Raw genomic sequence first — 18,738 nt, 5'->3', positions numbered from 1 at the left:
CACGTCGCCCCAATCAATAATGTTCTACTTCGCCGACCTACCGTACCTTGTGTCCTCACCATGCATCTTGAAAGCTTAATTTATGCCATAATACGCCCTTGACATATTTAAATAATGCATAAGTTTAAAACATTGGAGTGTTAAATATTGATCTGTACCAAACGTCCATAAACAATTAAATAAAAATACGAAACCGCATAAATGCTTAAAAAATATTCGAAAACCTAATGGTTAAGTTAAATGTAATATTTACTATAGATTCAAGAACATAGTAAAGCTATATAGCTTAAGTCGCGCATTACATTTCGTAGAAATTGTATAAAAAATATTTTATATATGAAGAAAACATGAGAATTCACGATAGGATACATAAAAAGGAAAAAAAACATAAATTGTTTGACTGATAACAAATATTATTTAACAAACTGGAGAGTGTGGAAAGTTGAAATAATAACAATAGGTAATTCAAGTATTAATCGACCGGGTTGATATTAAAAATGGCCGAAGAAAGCACGTTGGGATTGTTAGGCATCTCACATGGTTAACGGCGTAGACCTGAGAGGCTGTCGGTCCAGGAGAGGTGCGGGGGGAGTTGATATTGACCTAGATGTTCATTCAAAGTTCGGTCGATGGGAATGACATCTGCGCGTTTCGTATTTTTCAATTTAATGTTAATACGCTTTAAAATAATGTGAAATTATGTGATTAATTGAAAATAAATGGGTGAAATGGTATAGCGATTATGGAAACTCGAAGTCGGTCTAAGACGTCAATATCGTCTGTGATGAAAAATATCGAAATGGATTCGAACGATGTGAGTACATGTTATGTAATTTTAGATATTTACATTTTAAATTTACAAGAATTATATATATGCAAATAGAAGTAATTGACGATTATTTTTTTTATAAAATATGTAAATTACATTGAGACAATCCGACATATATATTTGATTAATTAGGAATATTTCTCTAAAATCGGAACTAATTTTTGCGGGCTTTATTAAAAATTAATATACTTCTTGTTTCCTTAAATATAACTATTGTGTGGGGTATTTTTTAAAATATAAAATCAGCTTTAGTAAATCTTAAATCTTTCGCGTGAACGGTAATTATGAAGTCTTAATAGCATCGTGTTTAAACACGTAAAATTTATCACGCATAAATTTGTTAAAATTTATCACAGAGAAAGTAAATAATATTTTTTAACTTTGAATGCGTACATCGATTCATTTATAATGGTTTAATAACTACAATTTTTTTATAAAATAGTTTGTATGTCTGACGCCCTTAAATATTCTAAAGTCATTATTTAATAATTGGATTTAGTTTGGTGATTGCAAATTTTATTCTCAATGACAAAATATGTCTGTAAACTACTTCAGTTCTCCTGGTATATTCTAGTGTAACCTGGGATATCTTGTGTACATAAGCAAGTCTAAATAACGCTACAATAAAAATCGCAGTTTATGTTGACAGTATATGCACGGTATTTTTACGCATAAATAATTTTCAGTGCCGCGAGGTGATGCTGCGAGAGCAGATCCCAGAAGAGACACCACCAGAAAGAGGAAACTGGACTGGTCGATTTGATTTTCTCCTATCATTACTGGGATACAGCGTTGGTTTGGGGAATGTTTGGCGATTTCCGTACCTTTGCTATAATAACGGTGGAGGTATGTTTTTATTATAAAAATAATTATGAATATAAATGTCGCCATTTTGATAATCTATAAACCACACATAGGTACGTTGTCTCCTTGTCGATGGTGCTAAACATTGATTAGAAATAAGGTACTTAAGTTAACCCCATGCGACATATACATATGTTTGTTCTTTTGTGGTTTCATTGGTAATTGGTCAATGACTGACACGACATACGATGTGAAGGTTACTTTAGAAAAGCTTTGTCTTCCGTGACTAAAATTACATTTTTGACACACGGGATTTGGACTTAGCACTATCTCCTTTCTGAATCACCTGTGATATGTCACTTGCATCTACTTCGTTTAAAAATTAAAGACAAAGTTAAAAACAGTCTAGTATGAAGTTATAAACATAAAAAACATTCAAATTAATGGGTCAAAAAAGGCCCTTACTTGGAATGGCTATTGGCTTGGCCATTATAACTAAAATTTGCTAACACTTCTATATCTTCTATCCACTATATTCTATATTATATCATATATCCAGTATTTGAAATATTATTGTATATTTCCATATTAAGAAGGCTTTGAAGGTTATGAATACAAGTGCACAGCGTTTAACTTAATCGTTGTATTCAGGCCTAACTTTCTTTTGTGCGTTTGAACAGTCATTTTAATATTTACAATGGGCACGTTGTTTTCCTAGGGAACGTGTATTCATATAGCGACTTAGATATAAATATATACCCTAGACCTGTACTGAAACATTTAATTTTGCTATACCTTTTAAATTCATTCAATTTTCGCTACTCTAATTAATAATTCAGATAACTCGACTGATAAATTTGAATCTATGACTATATACACCTACGAATGGTAAAGAAAATTTAAAATTACTTTAGAGAATATTAATCAGACCATAGACTAACTTCTCTTTTGCGAATTAGCGAACTGTGGAATCGACTCCCGGTGGGGTCTTCCCTGAGAGATACGACCTCAAACTATTCAAAATTCGAACGTACTCCTTCCTCAAAGCCTGGCAACGCACCCTCTAAAAATGACAAACGATGAAGGAAGACACTGGAGGACACATGGCATGCCTTAGAACTACAAAACAAGGGCGTTTATACGTACTTGGCTATTAAGAAAAACCATAGATATAAGAAGCCAAGATCAAGGATATTTTAATGCGAATATAATCATCTTATATCCTGGACATCGGCCTCAGATCGGAGGTTTCACTCCCGGCTGTTCACTAATGGACGAACGGTGAAGGAAACCATCGCCAGTAAACCGGCTTGCCTTAGCCGGCGTGTGTCAGGCACAGGAGGATTTAGATTGAAGAAAACAAGAACTGATAACGTCACGAAACCAAGTATTTTCGTGACGTATATTTATTTTATTTACAAATTACTTTGAAGCTCTAACTAGATTGTCATCTGCATGACAACTTGTTAATTAACTTCATATAAGTGTTATAATTATTTCACAACAACAGGAATAGGCGTGATATATAATGTTCTATTGTTATCTATAACATTTACCCTGGACAATAAGGCAAAATCATCAATCAAAATCGTATCATGACGCGTTGTCAAACTTAAAAAATTTTACGTTTTAGTTATTATTCTTATTTATATGTCAAATAAAATCGATTTCCAAATTTTATTTTTGCATGTTCATCGTTGATAAGAATCTGATCGTTTTTAGTTTAGTTTTTTAGTTGTGCACCTCATATCGGGGAGACTTAATTGTCATATTTAGTTAAGTTCAATTATTCCAATACTTTGATTTTTTAAGGCACCTTATTAGTTATTAATAGTTATTATAGTTAGTTATTGAAATAAATAACACTTTATTTTTCATGATGACTGTTTATACGTTCATGAAATAGATAAATAAATAAAATATGTTTATTTTGGAATATAAGACTAATATCGCTTATTCCACGTCAAATGATTTGAACCTGTAGGCATGCCTAGTTATCGGCAAAGAAGACAGAGGGTGTAGGGCGAGAGAAAATGCCGGCGTAAAAAACTCTCGGTACTCTTTTAAGAAAGCAAATCATCAAATAATACTACAATATTTAAAACAAATATAGCAAATTAATTAGAAGTAGCCTGCCCAGCACTACCCAGGCCCTTTTATCAACTAGATCGCTAACTTTATAGTAAGCCTTTTTACACAGTTTTTCTTGAATACATTTCTTAAATTTATTAAAAGGTAGAGATAAAAGAGCTTCTGGGATTTTATTTAAGAAGTAATCCCTTTACCCAAAAAATATGTCATTACTATATTTAGCTAGTCTATGCAGGGAAAATGCAGCCTGCGTTTGTTCCGCGTATTATCTTTGTGCATATGTTCTATTCTAGTAACATTATCACTATTTCGGTATACATACATAATATTTTGATAAATATATTGCGAGGGAAAGGTATGTTTATTATATATATAATTGTGAAGTGTTTCATTTCAGGTGCCTTCCTCATCCCCTTCACGGTAATGCTAATAATAGCAGGTCTTCCATTGATGTTTATGGAGCTATCTTTCGGCCAGTATGCAGCCCTTGGCCCCGTCGCCGTCTACAATAGATTCTGCCCTTTGTTCCGCGGCCTTGGATACGGAATGGTCATTGTTTCGTCCATAGTGATGCTCTACTACAATCTCATAATTGCTTGGACTTTCTATTACATATACGTGTCGTTTGTGAGCATCTTCTACCAATTACCGTGGCAGAATTGCGATGCGGACTGGAGTACGGAGTGTAAGTAACAAATAAAAATATTTAAATATGAAGCGATTTGAGTTAATTAAATTAATTCCTTAAATTCTATGGTTTTGATGGAGAGAAAATTGGAAAAATAGTTTCACTCAGTACTTAAGTTTTTATTTCGGATAAGCGAACAGTTTTTGTAGGGTAGATGCAAAATGTGCGTAAAAGGGTAGGCTTTGTAAATAATCATATTAAGGCGAAACAAAGAACGACCTAATTTTGTGTTTGAGGGCTGAATCAACAACTAGTGCGAACACAGTTATTATGATTATTCGTTTTAAAGAAATAATCAAGCGCGACGGTATCAAATTGTAAATTGTATTAATGAATCTAATTTTTAACTGGTGCATAAATTGCTAATCAGTGTTCTTCGTATGGATATTAAAAAAATCAGTGACGCTACAAACTTTTTAGGTTTGGGCCTCAGATTTTTGTATCTATTTTATTTGATAATAATCTAATAGGCAAGTAGCCTTCTGTGCCTGACGCACACAGTTCACTTTTTGGGTTTAGGGCAAACCTGCTCGCAATGTTTTCCTTCACTGTTCAAAAAAAAAAATAAAAAAAAAACCCTAGGAACCTCAGATCTATTTTTTTTTCTAATAGCGAATCAGCCGTCTGTCCTGACACCCGTCTTTTGTCTCAGGCATTCCGTACACTCACGATATTTTTACCGTACGATGTTTTGATTCGTGCATATAATAACGACAGTACTTTAAATAAATATTTCTTACTAACCCATAGCTTGAGCAGTGTGGGTTTGAGCAGTTTTCTCAGCTTTCATTTCTGAGACCCAGTGATGCCAAATCCTACAGAATATTCGTAGGACCAATTTCAAATAATCCTGAATATCAATTATGACTCCTTTAAGCTTCTGTCGTACAATTGGTTTGAGTTTTTACTTTCAAGTATGAAATAGATTCCATCTGGGATTTCGTTAAGGTTAGGCTTAATATGGTATGTAATCGTGTTTTTTTATATCTTATAGAAAGTACCCTCTACAAATCTAAATGTAGCTAACAACTGCCTAGGACATCTTGATTCCCCCTAAATTTGGGGGGTACATTCGGTACGGTAAACATCGTGACACCCGCTTTAGACCCAAAAATCATTCACCTACGTATTAAGAAAAACACTACAAAACCTACAGAAATTTGAATACAAAAACAAGGTTTTAAGACACTAAAAACCACATTGTTTCCAGTTTGCTACTCGTACGAGGCGGCCGACGAATGCGAAGCTAACAACGGGACGTATTACTTACGGAAATGCTTTAATCAAACTCAAGCTGTGCTACATAATATAACCGCTCTCGCAAACGTCACTTTGAGGCGGCCTCCCGCTGAAGAGTACTTTTCGTAAGTGATGTTTTGTTTCTTGAAGAGTTTTAAATGTTCTTTTCACATATATGTTTTTTAATGTTAAGTTATGTATCGTATAGCTACAGGTTACAACATAAATTGCCAGCAAATCAAAAATGCTTGAAAAATTATTTAAAATACTCTGGTATATTTTACTTATAATGACTTTGTTGCACTTCCTTTATATTAAAGTCAATCAATCAATCAATCTTAGAAATTATAATTTAAGATTTATTATGAATTTGTGCTTTGTTATATTTTTTGTTTAGGTGATTTATGTTTATGTTTAAATATGTATTCCGTTTTTAGCTTTTGTGTAGAATAAATTATTTTAATATTGTTTAACGAGTAGCTGTAGAAATACTTTAATAAACTGAATAAACTGTTAAACATCGACTTGAAACGAATATGCTTAATAGCAGTGTAAGACTGATGAAGTCATTAGTTATCTCCTACCTTTGTTACGGTTTTCAGGAACCATGTATTGGGACTATCTTCTGGAATACAAGAAATTGGTGGAATACGATGGAGTTTGGCTGCTTGTTTGTTTGCTGCATGGGTTATTGTCTTCTTGTGTTTATGCAAAGGTGTCCAATCTTCAGGGAAGGTAATTTAATGTTTAAAAATTCCTACTGTCTCTATCATTAGCACCAGCTTATCATCCTCAATCTTTGATATGTGCCTGCCTTTTAGCAGTGTAAAAGCGGTTGTATCATTTAACATCTGATGATGCCTGCTCGTTTGCTTTTTGTTTTATACAAAAATCTGGCGACGTAACCTTCTTGCCTTGCGTGTTCCAAGAACACCTTTTCTAAGACGACTGGCTTCGTCCTTTCACAATGGCGTTTAAAGCTTCGAAATTTTGAAAAAAAAAAAACTAAACAATTCAAATCATTGTTAAACTACGCTTTTGATTTAATTAAGTAAATACGCTAAACTAGTTTTGAAGAGAAACTTCTTTAGGCGCAAGAGGGTAAAATTTTTACGGAACGTCACGAAGATGTGCAGCGTTTTCGTCAAAGAAAGGGGAGAGAGCGATTGAGAGAGTGAGAAAGGGAGATCGAGAAAAAAATACGATATGGGTTGATGTATTCGTTTAGTATCTACATATTAGAACTTTAGATGGAAATTCTGTTGCATAACGCCTTGTGCAGTAAACGCATATTTTTATTTATTTATATAGGCATTAACACGTATACAGCGTGTAAAAAATGTGAATATAGATATACAAATACATTGAGTGATCATATAATGGTACATGATCATCAATTGGGGCTTTTACCTTATTAATAATTAATTTACAAAGAATGGCTTCACTTCTGCCTTTACTTTGTTACGCACTTTTTCTTGCACAGTTGTCTTTATTTGCAGGTGGTATATTTCACAGCCCTTTTCCCGTACGTCGTCTTAGTCATTCTGTTCTTCCGAGGTGTTACATTGCCTGGCGCTTCGACTGGTATAATCTTTTATTTGACTCCAGACTTCAGTCAACTCGCCAATGCGCAAGTAAGTTTTAATTTATGTTTGAATGATATTTTGTTACATTCGTCTTTCTTCATCTTTATGTAAGAGTTAACTAATTTATATGGCAAATATGTTAAAAAGGCAACTTAATGATTATTATTAAAATATATAGTATTTACATTTTTTAAAACTTATATAGTAAAAATTATAAATTAATATAAATTAAATTAAATCGAATTGAAAAAGTTTGGCCCCTTTGGCAGTGTACCTTTATCGCTGGCAGCAATCGTATAAATAAATAAAATAAATAAAATAAAATAAAAAAGCCTTTTTATTTCCTACAAATATAACTTTTTACATTGGCCCATCTCCAAGCGCTTACTTATCTAATTAAAATTAATACCATCTTATTTTTATTTATTTTCTATATTATTTACCTACTATTAAACTATTTTATTTATTGTTATTAATATATTACTTATATAATATTTGCTACTATATATATCATATTTACTACTAGATAATATTTACTATTACATTATTTTATTGTATTATTAGCTAGCTTGGTTAGATTTTAGTATACTTAAATAATATAATTTGTAGGAACCCCATTATTTGGGTGAAGGCCTCCTCCAAAGATGCCCATTTGTCTCTGTCTTACTTTGTTTTTGTTTGGCTATTTTTAATGTTGATCTAATTAATCGGTGGTCTGACGGATAGTTTAAATTCAGGACTTCAAAGTTATTGAATAGCAATCGTATAGCAATACTTATTAGTTGAGGGAGGAGAGCACCAGGTCTAGGACGGCGCCTGGTAGATAGTACTACCTCCCAGGCGCCAGCTTAAATCTATAATTAGCGCCTTTGCATTTGAACACCAAAGTCCAAGAGCTGCAAAGAGGGCTTGGAGGAAATACTCTTATATTTGAGCCCTTTATTATATTATAAGTGTCTATGGGCATCGCTATTACTTAACATCAGGTGAGCCTCCTGCACGTTTGCCCCCTGTTCTATAAAAAAAATACAAAGTCTCCTAAGAATGTCAGTTTCAACTAACATGTACCATCCTAATAAAATCCCAATAGCACCGTCTGAACAAAACTCATCTGTCTCTTTCCATCACAGCGTTATACATAGAACAGAAAGAGACGAAACAAGTTAAACAGATTATTATGAATAAGTTTAAATGACTTCCAGGTGTGGGGCGATGCAGCAGTTCAGATATTCTTTGCCTTGAGTCCCGCTTGGGGAGGCTTAATCACACTATCATCGTATAACAAATTCACAAATAACTGCTATTTGTAAGTATATTTTTTTTTTGTTATCGTTTATTTTTTCTAATATGCAATCAGTCGTCTGTGCCTGACACGTGGCGATATTTTTTGTCGATGGTTTCCTTAGGTTATCCTTTATACGAACGAGTGTTAAACTAAGTGGAGTATGGGGATTCGAATCTACGACCTTAGGGGAAATTCTGTTAGTTATGACAAATCCTACAAAGTGTTCTACTTTTTTTGGCGCGTTAGGGAAAAATGATGAGAGTAAATCTTTACGATGCGCGCGCACACCGTCACAAAAACCGACACCCTGAAGTTAGCTATAGTCAATATTTTAATTTTTTGTGATATCATAATAATCTTTATTTAACTAAATAATTCGTTACCAACTTTCAATGTATTTTTTTTTCTATTGTACCGTGTTTTCAAACGTAGAATAACAGTTTTAAAAAGGAATTTTTCTTGTTATGCCGAAGAAATATAACTTCTAACGCGTGTACATAAGTACAGACAGTGTATTTTAAAACAATTATTTGAACGTGTACCATGTATCACGGAATAATTGTAACGTAGTTATCCTCAAAACACTGGAAGTAATACTGAGGAGTATTCCGCCTAGCGTCAAATGAATGATGTGTGACCATGGGCGTCAGTATAACTTAACATCAGGAAAGCATCCTGGCCTGGAGGCTTTCCTAGTGTTTAAGTGGCTGGTCTTAAAAAGCTTTTTGAAGTGAAACTTCTTTAGAATCGTTGTGATTTCAAACCGGATGCAACGAAAAAGCGACAGTAAAAAGAGACAGAAACATTAATTCATATGATTTAACGTGGGAGAAAATGAGATAGATAAACTTCTTTCGAATCGTCGTGATTTCAAACCGGATGCAGCGGTAAAGAGAGACAGAAACATCAATTCATCATATGATTTAACGTGGGAGAAAATGAGATAGGAGGCATTATACAGCCTCTATTTACTGCCGCTTTTTTTTTGATCGAATTTCAAACTTTCGTTGTTTTAGTTTTTGTCAAATTAAAGATTTATATTAAACTTATAAATTAAAATGTATAATTAAAATATACTGTTTTTAAAGAACACACACATTTAGATAGTGGAAAATGATTAATTTATATTTGTTTTTGAAGGTTTCACTTCTACCATGTGTGAATTGCACAAATGTTTTTTTTTATTTGAAAATAAAGTGCTTATTAAGTTTTTCGCACACACTTTACAATCAAAAGCTATCGCACGTTCTAGCCAATTTGTAAACCGATAGTCTAGTTTATTACGGGTTGAGACAATAAATCGTCAAAATAACGGACATACCTCAGTTTTAACTAATTTCGGAAACTTAAGCGTACAAATTCTTAAAAGGCAACGCGCTCGCGAGCCCTCTGGCATCAATAGTGTACATGGGCGGCGGTATCACTTAACATCAGGTGAGCCTGCCCGTTTGCCTGTTCTATAAAAAAAAATTAAAAGTACTTTTTATTATTTCGTTTTAGTTGTTGAGGGTAGGCGTAATGCTACCCTCAGCCCTAAAGTATACCTACAGGGCTATACTTTAGGGAGAGGGGAGTTACATGGGGTGTAATAGACACTCCGTATAACGTCTCTATATCGCCTATATATCGTATATATTTTGCAGAGACTCCCTTATAGTCGCCGTATCGAACATAGCAACATCGTTCTTTGCGGGTTTAGTCATCTTCTCAGTGATTGGGTTCCTCGCGCACGAACTCGAAGTCAGCGTCGACCGAGTTGTGGACCAAGGCGCCGGATTGGCCTTCATCGTTTACCCGGAAGTTGTCACGAGACTGCCGCTTTCTCCGCTCTGGTCCATCCTCTTCTTCTTCATGCTATTGACACTTGGACTTGACTCACAGGTACATATTGCTATATCTTTCAGCCTGTTTTTTTTTAAACATACCTAGGAATACCAGATGTTTTCCTTCACCGCACATAGAATTTTAGCACATTTAATTGAACCTACGACATCAGGGATGAGGGCACGCTAAAGCTACTTGCCAATATTATTTTCTTTTTTATGCGAGTATTTTAGTTTCTACGACGGCAACGTCCAGCTTTCTGCACAGAATATAATTATGTGATTAAATTGCTTCAAAAAATTTAAATATGGAATCACACCTAATTTTTTATTATCTATGGCTAGCTCACACGATCTTCGTCTTGACGTTGATTTATATGACATACCTTACTATACAGATGTTGCCGTAAAAATTATAAAGTAACTATAGCATAGTCTGTGGAATGATAAATGTTAAAAGAATTACATTTTTATTTATTATTAATAAGTTGCATTAATAGTACATATACATATAGTTAACATGAATTATTAAGGCATCGGGCGTTATCGCTAAACGAACTTTTACAGTAAAAACTAGTAATAAAAAAAATAGTAGTTAAGAGCGTTTGGAATTGGAATAGGCCGACAAGGCACTTGCGAGCCTTCTGGCAATAGAGTATCAAAAAAATAAAATTTAAAAATTTGCAAAAAAGCATAATTAACTATAAAATAAATTAACAAAAGTAAACTCTATGGTGACTATATTTTTAATGACGAACAATGTTAGTAGTGCCAACTTGTGGAATTTTTATGAATTTAATAATTTCAGTTTGCTTTAATGGAAACTGTGACGACGGCGATACTGGACAGATTCCCGAACTTCAGAGAGAAGAAAATATGGGTAGTTCTAACAGTTGCCGTGTTTGGATATCTAGGGGGACTGATTTTCACGACTAACGTAAGTATTTTAGCGTTTCAGCAAATAATTAATAAGAGCTAAGAAAACAACTGTCTAAGAGAGATATCGGACGTTGACACAAATTCAAAATACCATTATCACCTCGAGATCCATCGTTCCACTACTGAGCGTTTCTTAAGGAAATTTCTACCGGATCCAGCTGCCCACTGAAGCATTTCTGAACCAACTCGACTTTAAGGTCCTCAAGAAAAGGGCGTAATTCATCAGGCACCTCTCTTGTAAAATGCCCTGCATGTACACATTTTAGCCAGCCCTAAACTGCAGCCCACACCTTAAGAGTTTAAGGTGTGGGCTGCAAGTGGGAGTACATTGTCTTTTAAAGAGTAATTCTATTTTAAAAGAGTAAGTGGAGTTTCTGGTCCATTCTTCTTCACGTAAAATTACGTTTTCGAAAGGTCAACTAGAATCATCTTTATAATTTATTTCACATTCAAAAGTGCCATTTTAGGTGACCTTTTTTGCCTTTTGCTAGAAAGAACGAATGGATGTTCTTTTTTTTTTATATTTTTATTCATTTAAGTTGGTACATCTTTCTTTTCATAGTGTAAGATTTGGGAACCCTTTTAAGTAAATATACCTGTGTTAGGGTTCCCAACTCTTCCATAACAAACTTAATTACTTAAAATAATTTAACCAATTCATTTCCTTTTTATTTTTTACTTTTTAAACCGTTATCATCACACCTGATTGTGTGCATGAGTGTGTGAGAGAGTGAATGAGTGAGTGAGTAAGTGAGTGAATGAGTAACGTGTATTTAAATCGTGGGTCTCAAAAGCAGCTCTAACACTGCATAAGGCGTGATCATAAGCCAGTCTTTTATTTGGGTTTTTAGGTTGTAGGCGGTGAGAGGGTAGATGTTAAGCAGTCTATTTAATTCTAGATATTATAATATATCTATATATGATATATAATAATTCTAGAATATTTCATTGGAATTAAACGCGGCCTCAGCCGAGATCTGCATGACAAAAAGATTCTTCTTTATTCGTTTTATAATTCCAGAGTGGCATGTATTGGTTGCAATTAATGGATAAATACGCGGCAAACTGGTCAGTTCTAATAATCGCGATTGGGGAATGCATCTTAATCGCTTGGATCTATGGGGCAGAGAAGTTCTGCCACGACATCGAGCGCATGATCGGACGCCAGTCGAAGGCCTGGCTCGTCTTTTGGAGTACTATGTGGAGAGGAATTACTCCCGCGGCACTTATTGTAAGTACTGTGAAATTTTTAATAGGGAAATAAATTTACTCTTCACAGGATACGACAAAATTTATTTTATAACTATAAATTAATAAAAATACATCGTTGACGCTACACCGTTTTTTTAGGTCTAGGTTGGATTTCTGTATGTTCACGATTTTCAATCTGATAGGCAAGGGAGCGTTCAAGTATTACGTCACGCAATTTTTTAAGATACTTCCCCTCCCCCTTTCCTCATGTAACGCGCCGTAACGTTTTTTCTGTACCCAATAGTAAAACGTTTCGTTACCACCCAGTGACTCATGAAACCTTAAAGTTGCCATTTAAGGTGTAAAGTATTGGAAAGTCGAAAATAGTATGTGTTGTGTAATGGTGTAAAAGTGTGGGTATTTACGTGATGGTGTGTATGTAGGGCGCGCTTATGATGTAGATGATTTTGCGCTATGTATATATGTGGAATGAGAATGGTTGCACGGTGAAGCCACAAATCTAACCATTATGTTAATAATAGACAAATAGAAATTCTCCAGAGATGTTTATACATAAACTTCGTCACAGATTCACGTCGTAGAGTTCACACTCGTGACCGCGCCGAATGTTAGAGCGATTCAAATTGATTTAAGATGTTTTATGTATTTTCTCTGCTATAAATAATCAATTTAAGATATGAAAAACCTGATGTATTTTACGTCTTCGCTTTGAGATCTAAAAACACGAGATTATAATAATAAGATACATAGACTTTTGGAACGAATTCAAACTTGACTAAGTAATTTTTGTTAAATCCAGCAGCATATTGTAAATACGAATTACGCGCTATAGGCTAAAGCCACACGGGCGTTGCGGCACTGCAGTATAACGCTATCTACCACGGTGCGGGGCACCGCCAGTGTTGCCAGATGGTCTTGGCGATATACCCCTAGACTAATTTAATTTTATCCTAGAAATCCCCTAGGATGCCCTGGATGGTGTCCATGGGTAGGGGTATCACTTAACATCAGGTGAGCCTCTGGCCCGTTTGCCGCTTGTTCGATATAAAAAAATTACAATTTATATTTTTCATTTCATTTAAAAAAAAAAACAAATTACACCTCTGTTTTCTTAAACCAGTCCCAAATATATCCAGGTTGTAGAACTGAGGAGACGGTTAAGCAGGGAGATCTTGAGCGGCAGAGACTGTTGGCAGAGTATAGTTGTGAATTACACTCACATTCTGGGCACATAACAATTTCGCAAATATTTCAGTTCATCCTGGTTTTTAACTGGATCGAGTATAAGCCGGCTACCTATGGCCACTACGTGTACCCGATGTGGGCAGATGCAGTCGGTTGGATAATCGGAATGCTGCCTATATTGGTTGTCGTATTGATGGCCATAGACAAGATTTGCACTGGTCCTGATGATCTGACAATTATGCAGGTATTTTAATAGTTATAAGGCCTACATTTACTTTACTGTTAATAGTAGGTACATAAGCAAATGGCGTAGTGATAGTGATTAATAAAGTACGGCTCGAAGGACCAATTTGCTTCCTGGTGTCTGATATAAATAATGGATGATATAATTTATTACTTACGTAGAACAAGTATTATAATCGCCACGCTTGCAAAGCTAAGAAACCTGAGTGAGCACATTATATATATTTAAAGAAAAACACTTTTTTACGAATTATAGTTATGTATTATTGTATTTAAACTTATAATTATTTGTACATAACTTTAAATTTAAACCGACGTTTCGCGTGCTTTACAGCGTGCGTGGTCACGGTGACTGAAGACAAAGGTGTTAAATGTCAAAAAGTATTACAGTACAAATAATTATAAGTTTAAATACAATAATACATAACTATAATCCGTAAAAAAGTGTTTTTCTTTAAATGTGTAAAAGTTATGTAAATAAAAGACAATACTACATTATATATATTCTTAGCGGCCCAATACTACAATGTATAGTATATACAAATCTCCTCATAGAAAGCCCGCTTCCTGTCGCAACCAACGGAGGAGTGGGGCCCCGCGCAGCGCCCGGCTCCCCTCGAGGAGACGGAGCTGTCTCCGCCCGTGCTGCTGCTGCACGGCAGGCACGTGCTGCGGGAGCGCGGAGCTTGACCCCCGCAGAGCTATCCGCTGGCTGTTATACGGAAGGTTAGCCTACCAGCTGCCAACTGAAGTATTTCCGAACCAATTCGACTTAGGGCCCTTCAAGAAAAGAGCGTACCAATTCTTAAAAGGCCGGCAACGCACTCGCGAGCCCTCTGGCATTGAGGGTGTCCATGGGCGGCGGTATCACTTAACATCAGGTGAGCCTCCTGCCCGTTTGCCCCCTGTTCTATAAAAAAAAAGAAAAAAAAAACATTTTTACTTTTGCCTTTTAACCAAAAACCTAGCTAAAGTTAGTTCATAATTTGTTCTGTTTAATCTTCAGACGTCTAAGGATACCGGCGACACGATGTCAGACAACAGCGGAGTGGAGAATGATTTCAAAAAGTCTGATATCACTAAAAAAAGAAATTCAATTAAGAAAAAAGTTCAAAACTTTAGCAGTGAACACGATGACGCGGCCCTCGTCCCATTACTCCAAACGAACAAAGATAAACCTGAACGTAATGCCCCAAGTGCCAAGTTCACGTTGCCAAAAACAAAGACTGATTCATTAAATGAAAAGGATATTCAAAGTGTGGATGTTGAGAAGGGGACTGTATCGAAACCTTTATGTGATAATGCGATTGTCGTTTGTAATCCTGCAGTGGTTCAGAATCATATGAACACAAACGTGTTTGGGGATATGATTACGTCAGAAGTGCCAAAGACCTCGGTCCTTATTGAAATTAGTGAAAAGAAATCGTCGGGTTTCGGTACACCGTTAATTTTTACCACGGCAAAGATACACACAGATAGTAAAACGAAGGCGGGAGAACCGTTGCACGTTACACCGGTACCAATTCTATCTACGATCGAAGGGAATCATGTAAAATCGGAAGTGACGTACGATAAAACTAATATATTGCCCGGGAAAATTGAGCCCGCAGGCAAAGTATTTGAAAAGGCCAGAGATGTTCAATCTCAAATTAATAATAAAGATGACACAAGTGGAGTAAACCAATCTAAATCGTCCACAAATAAGTTCGCAGATCAAGTTAAGACATCTGTCACGCAACCATCTCAATCAAATATAGCAACTAAATCTGATACCACCAAAGTTAGTACCGTTACTACAAATAGGACAGATATTACACAAAACACAAATGTAAATAGCACAGTCTTGTCTAAATCAAAACCCGATAGCACGAGCAGTATGAAGAAATTACAACGCCAAAAACATACAGAGGAAACAAATATACCGCAAAATAATTTGTTTGTTAAAAAAGACTCTGATATAGGTAAAATAGATATAAAAACAAATGGAACAACACAAAGCGAAATAAAAAGATTTTCAGGCATTCACACTGCCAGAAACTCGTCAGACCCCAATAAGTCCATTCCAGCGGTTGTGTCAGTTACAGATACGGAAGTAAAACAAAGTGCTAAGTCTATTCTATCGCCTATCGCTTCGAAACAAGATATCACAACATATACAGAAAAAGCTTCAGTACAAAAAATACCCACTACCGATGCAAAGGAAATAGCTAAATCTCCCGTTGTCAGTTCAACGCATACGTCATCCATAGTAAAACCTACGTTGGCGCAAAAAACAATTACTACAAGCTTAGAAAGTAAAGAAGCGACCAAATCTCTTATCATGTCTTCAAAAACTGAAACCGTGTCGTCAATTGCAACGCAAAAATCACTAACTACTATTAATACGGGAACAGAATCAAAAGTATCTTCCAAAGTGGAGGCGGCCTCAATCGCAACACAACCCGGCGCTACCCAAAAAACCCAAAAAACAATTACTCCAATTGACACGGGCTCAAAAGGCAAAGATGCTAAATCACTTATATCTCAAAAAGTTGAGGCACAAACTGTTACAAAACCGACAACCACCTCATTACCAAAAACAACTCCTACAGCTTCAGAACCGAAAGACAAATCTCTTTTGTCTTCTAAAATTGATGCGACATCTATCGTAAAACCTGCAACTGCGACACCAACCATTAATGCCATTAAAACAGAAGTAAAAGACGCTACAAAAATACCTGTCAGTTCAAAACAGGAAGTGGGTACAGTAAAAACTGGAATCACGGCAACTGAAAGGGCAAATACTAACAGCATTTTAAAACAGGAGCCGAAGGCATCTGTTATACCGACATCTACGCAAAAAATGGCTACCACCAATACGGAAGTTAAATCGGCAATCCCTATGGCAAAACCAGAAGTTATAAAACCAAATCAAAAAACAATACAGACAACAGAACTAAAAGTAGCTTCGACTAAGATACCATCAAAACCAGAGGTTTTATCGTCTGTATATAAACCTACGATGGCACAGAAAACAACTCCTGTTAACACTGGCACACAAGATAAAGAAACGACTAAATCTCTTGTTATGTCTTCAAAAGTTGATACTACATCTATCGCAACAAAACCTGTAGCCACGTCCACGCAAAAAACACCACTGAACACAAACACGGAAGCAACTAAATCGCCAATATCAAAACATGAAATCGTGAAACCAACTCAAAAAGTACCAACCAAAGGAAAGGAATTGCCAACATCAATAAAAACACCTAAAATTTCAGCAAAATCTGACAAATTAAAATCCCCAACTCAAATACCATCTCAGAGTCAAGTACCAGGAGCGAATAAACCAAAATCAAGTAGTGAAGTTGCAAGTAATGCAAAGACTAAAGTACCTTCATACATTGTAGCAACGTCAAAAACGAAAATAGGTACTCCAAATAAACCAGAAGACTCCATTGCATCAACTTCTTCAGTTAGTAAAGCAGATTCAAAAGACGGTAAGTCGGATACAAAGAATCCACCAAAATCATAAATTTTGTTTTAGTCAAAAACCTTGTCGATTTGAGTCTTCAAGATTGTTTTATTAAATTTTGGATATTTTTTCTTTATTATATTATATAATATTGGTGCTAATTGTAATCTACTCATATGTCAAAATACCTGATTACATAGACTTATTTATTTCATAGACAGCAGAATACTAAACGAATCAAATATTTTTATTAAATTGGGATTATCAGAAAATCTGAGTCTCTTTTGTAATTTGCTTAGGCAGTTTTTTCTTGCACCACCACTATGTGGAACCAGTTGCCCACTAAATCATTTCCGAACCAATTCGACTTAGGGTCGACAAAATAAGAGGCAAAGCACAGCCTTCTGGAAATGAGAGTGTCCATGGGCGGTGAAATCACTTAACATCAGATGAGCCTTTTGTTGTTTTCCCCCTATTACATATAAAAAAGTTTGTAGTAGATTAGAATAAGCACCAATATCTGATAATATTTGCTTTTTTTCCTTTTTTTGTTCTTTAATTGTAAAATAAATTAAAATCAAGTCCACCGTATATAATTTGCTCACTTAGGTAATCATAAAGGAATTGAGTGTAAATTGTTATATAATAATTATTAATGTAAGGGTAACTAAGTTGCTGGTATTTGGTAATACTTTTAAAGTAAATAGCCATCTTGAAGTTAGCGGTGCTAAATATTTTCATAGACAATATTTAATTGCTATCATCAATTTGAAGGCGATGAGTTTCGCATGAACACTGTCAATTTTAATAATTTAACACAATTATGAAATGTCAAATGTCACGTATGAAAATGAGAGAATAATGAAAATGGCAGGGTAGATACAGATAATACGAAATGATTAAGATGTTGTATGTGTTAATTTAATATACTTTTGTATGTGATATTTTGAAATTTTAACAGAAACATACAAATTTACTTTATAAAATCATTAAATTTTTTATATTTTATACAATAATATTCTACAAATTTTATTTAAAAACTTATATGGCTCACAAGAAATATAAAATAGCGTTAAAATAAGGCCGGTTACCTGCTTATTAAAAAGCCGGTTTCTTTAACAGTATTAAAAAAATATTGAACGTGGCTCAATAAAATTTTCAGTCTATAGTACTTTGTATAAAAATATTAAGATTCTCTTTGCTCATAACTATATTTTGAATCTGTGATTATTGTTTTTATATAAGTGTCAGTAGACATAATTCAATATTCGTTTTATAATTTAAAAAGTTCCTTGACTGCGAGAAGGTCAATAAATACTATCAATACTAATATAATACACGCGAGATTTGATTTTTTTTC

General features: G+C 34.7%; 1 protein-coding gene across 2 annotated transcripts; it reads left to right on the top strand.

The window, feature by feature from the left end:
• The first annotated feature begins 635 nt into the window (after positions 1-635).
• LOC110992830 (sodium- and chloride-dependent glycine transporter 1) lies at positions 636-17,515 on the top strand. Of its 2 annotated transcripts, XM_022258799.2 has the most exons (13): positions 636-814; positions 1,516-1,675; positions 4,122-4,409; positions 5,623-5,776; positions 6,254-6,386; positions 7,151-7,285; positions 8,440-8,543; positions 10,166-10,403; positions 11,154-11,282; positions 12,306-12,515; positions 13,752-13,925; positions 14,480-14,650; positions 14,931-15,016. In XM_022258799.2, the coding sequence occupies exons 1-12, from the start codon at positions 743-745 to the stop codon at positions 14,612-14,614; spliced, it is 1,932 nt and encodes a 643-aa protein (XP_022114491.2). In that variant the 5' UTR covers positions 636-742; the 3' UTR covers positions 14,615-14,650; positions 14,931-15,016. The 2 variants fall into 2 exon arrangements, with proteins under 2 accessions (XP_022114491.2, XP_045489177.1); XM_045633221.1 differs by lacking the exons at positions 636-814; positions 1,516-1,675; positions 4,122-4,409; ... (6 more) ...; positions 12,306-12,515; positions 13,752-13,925 and having other exon boundaries at positions 14,535-14,650; positions 14,931-17,515.
• The last annotated feature ends 1,223 nt before the right edge of the window (positions 17,516-18,738 follow it).

This window comes from Pieris rapae, chromosome 22, assembly GCF_905147795.1.
Source record: "Pieris rapae chromosome 22, ilPieRapa1.1, whole genome shotgun sequence".
NCBI lineage: Eukaryota > Metazoa > Arthropoda > Insecta > Lepidoptera > Pieridae > Pieris > Pieris rapae.
This window is presented reverse-complemented; position numbering and strand designations above follow the sequence as displayed.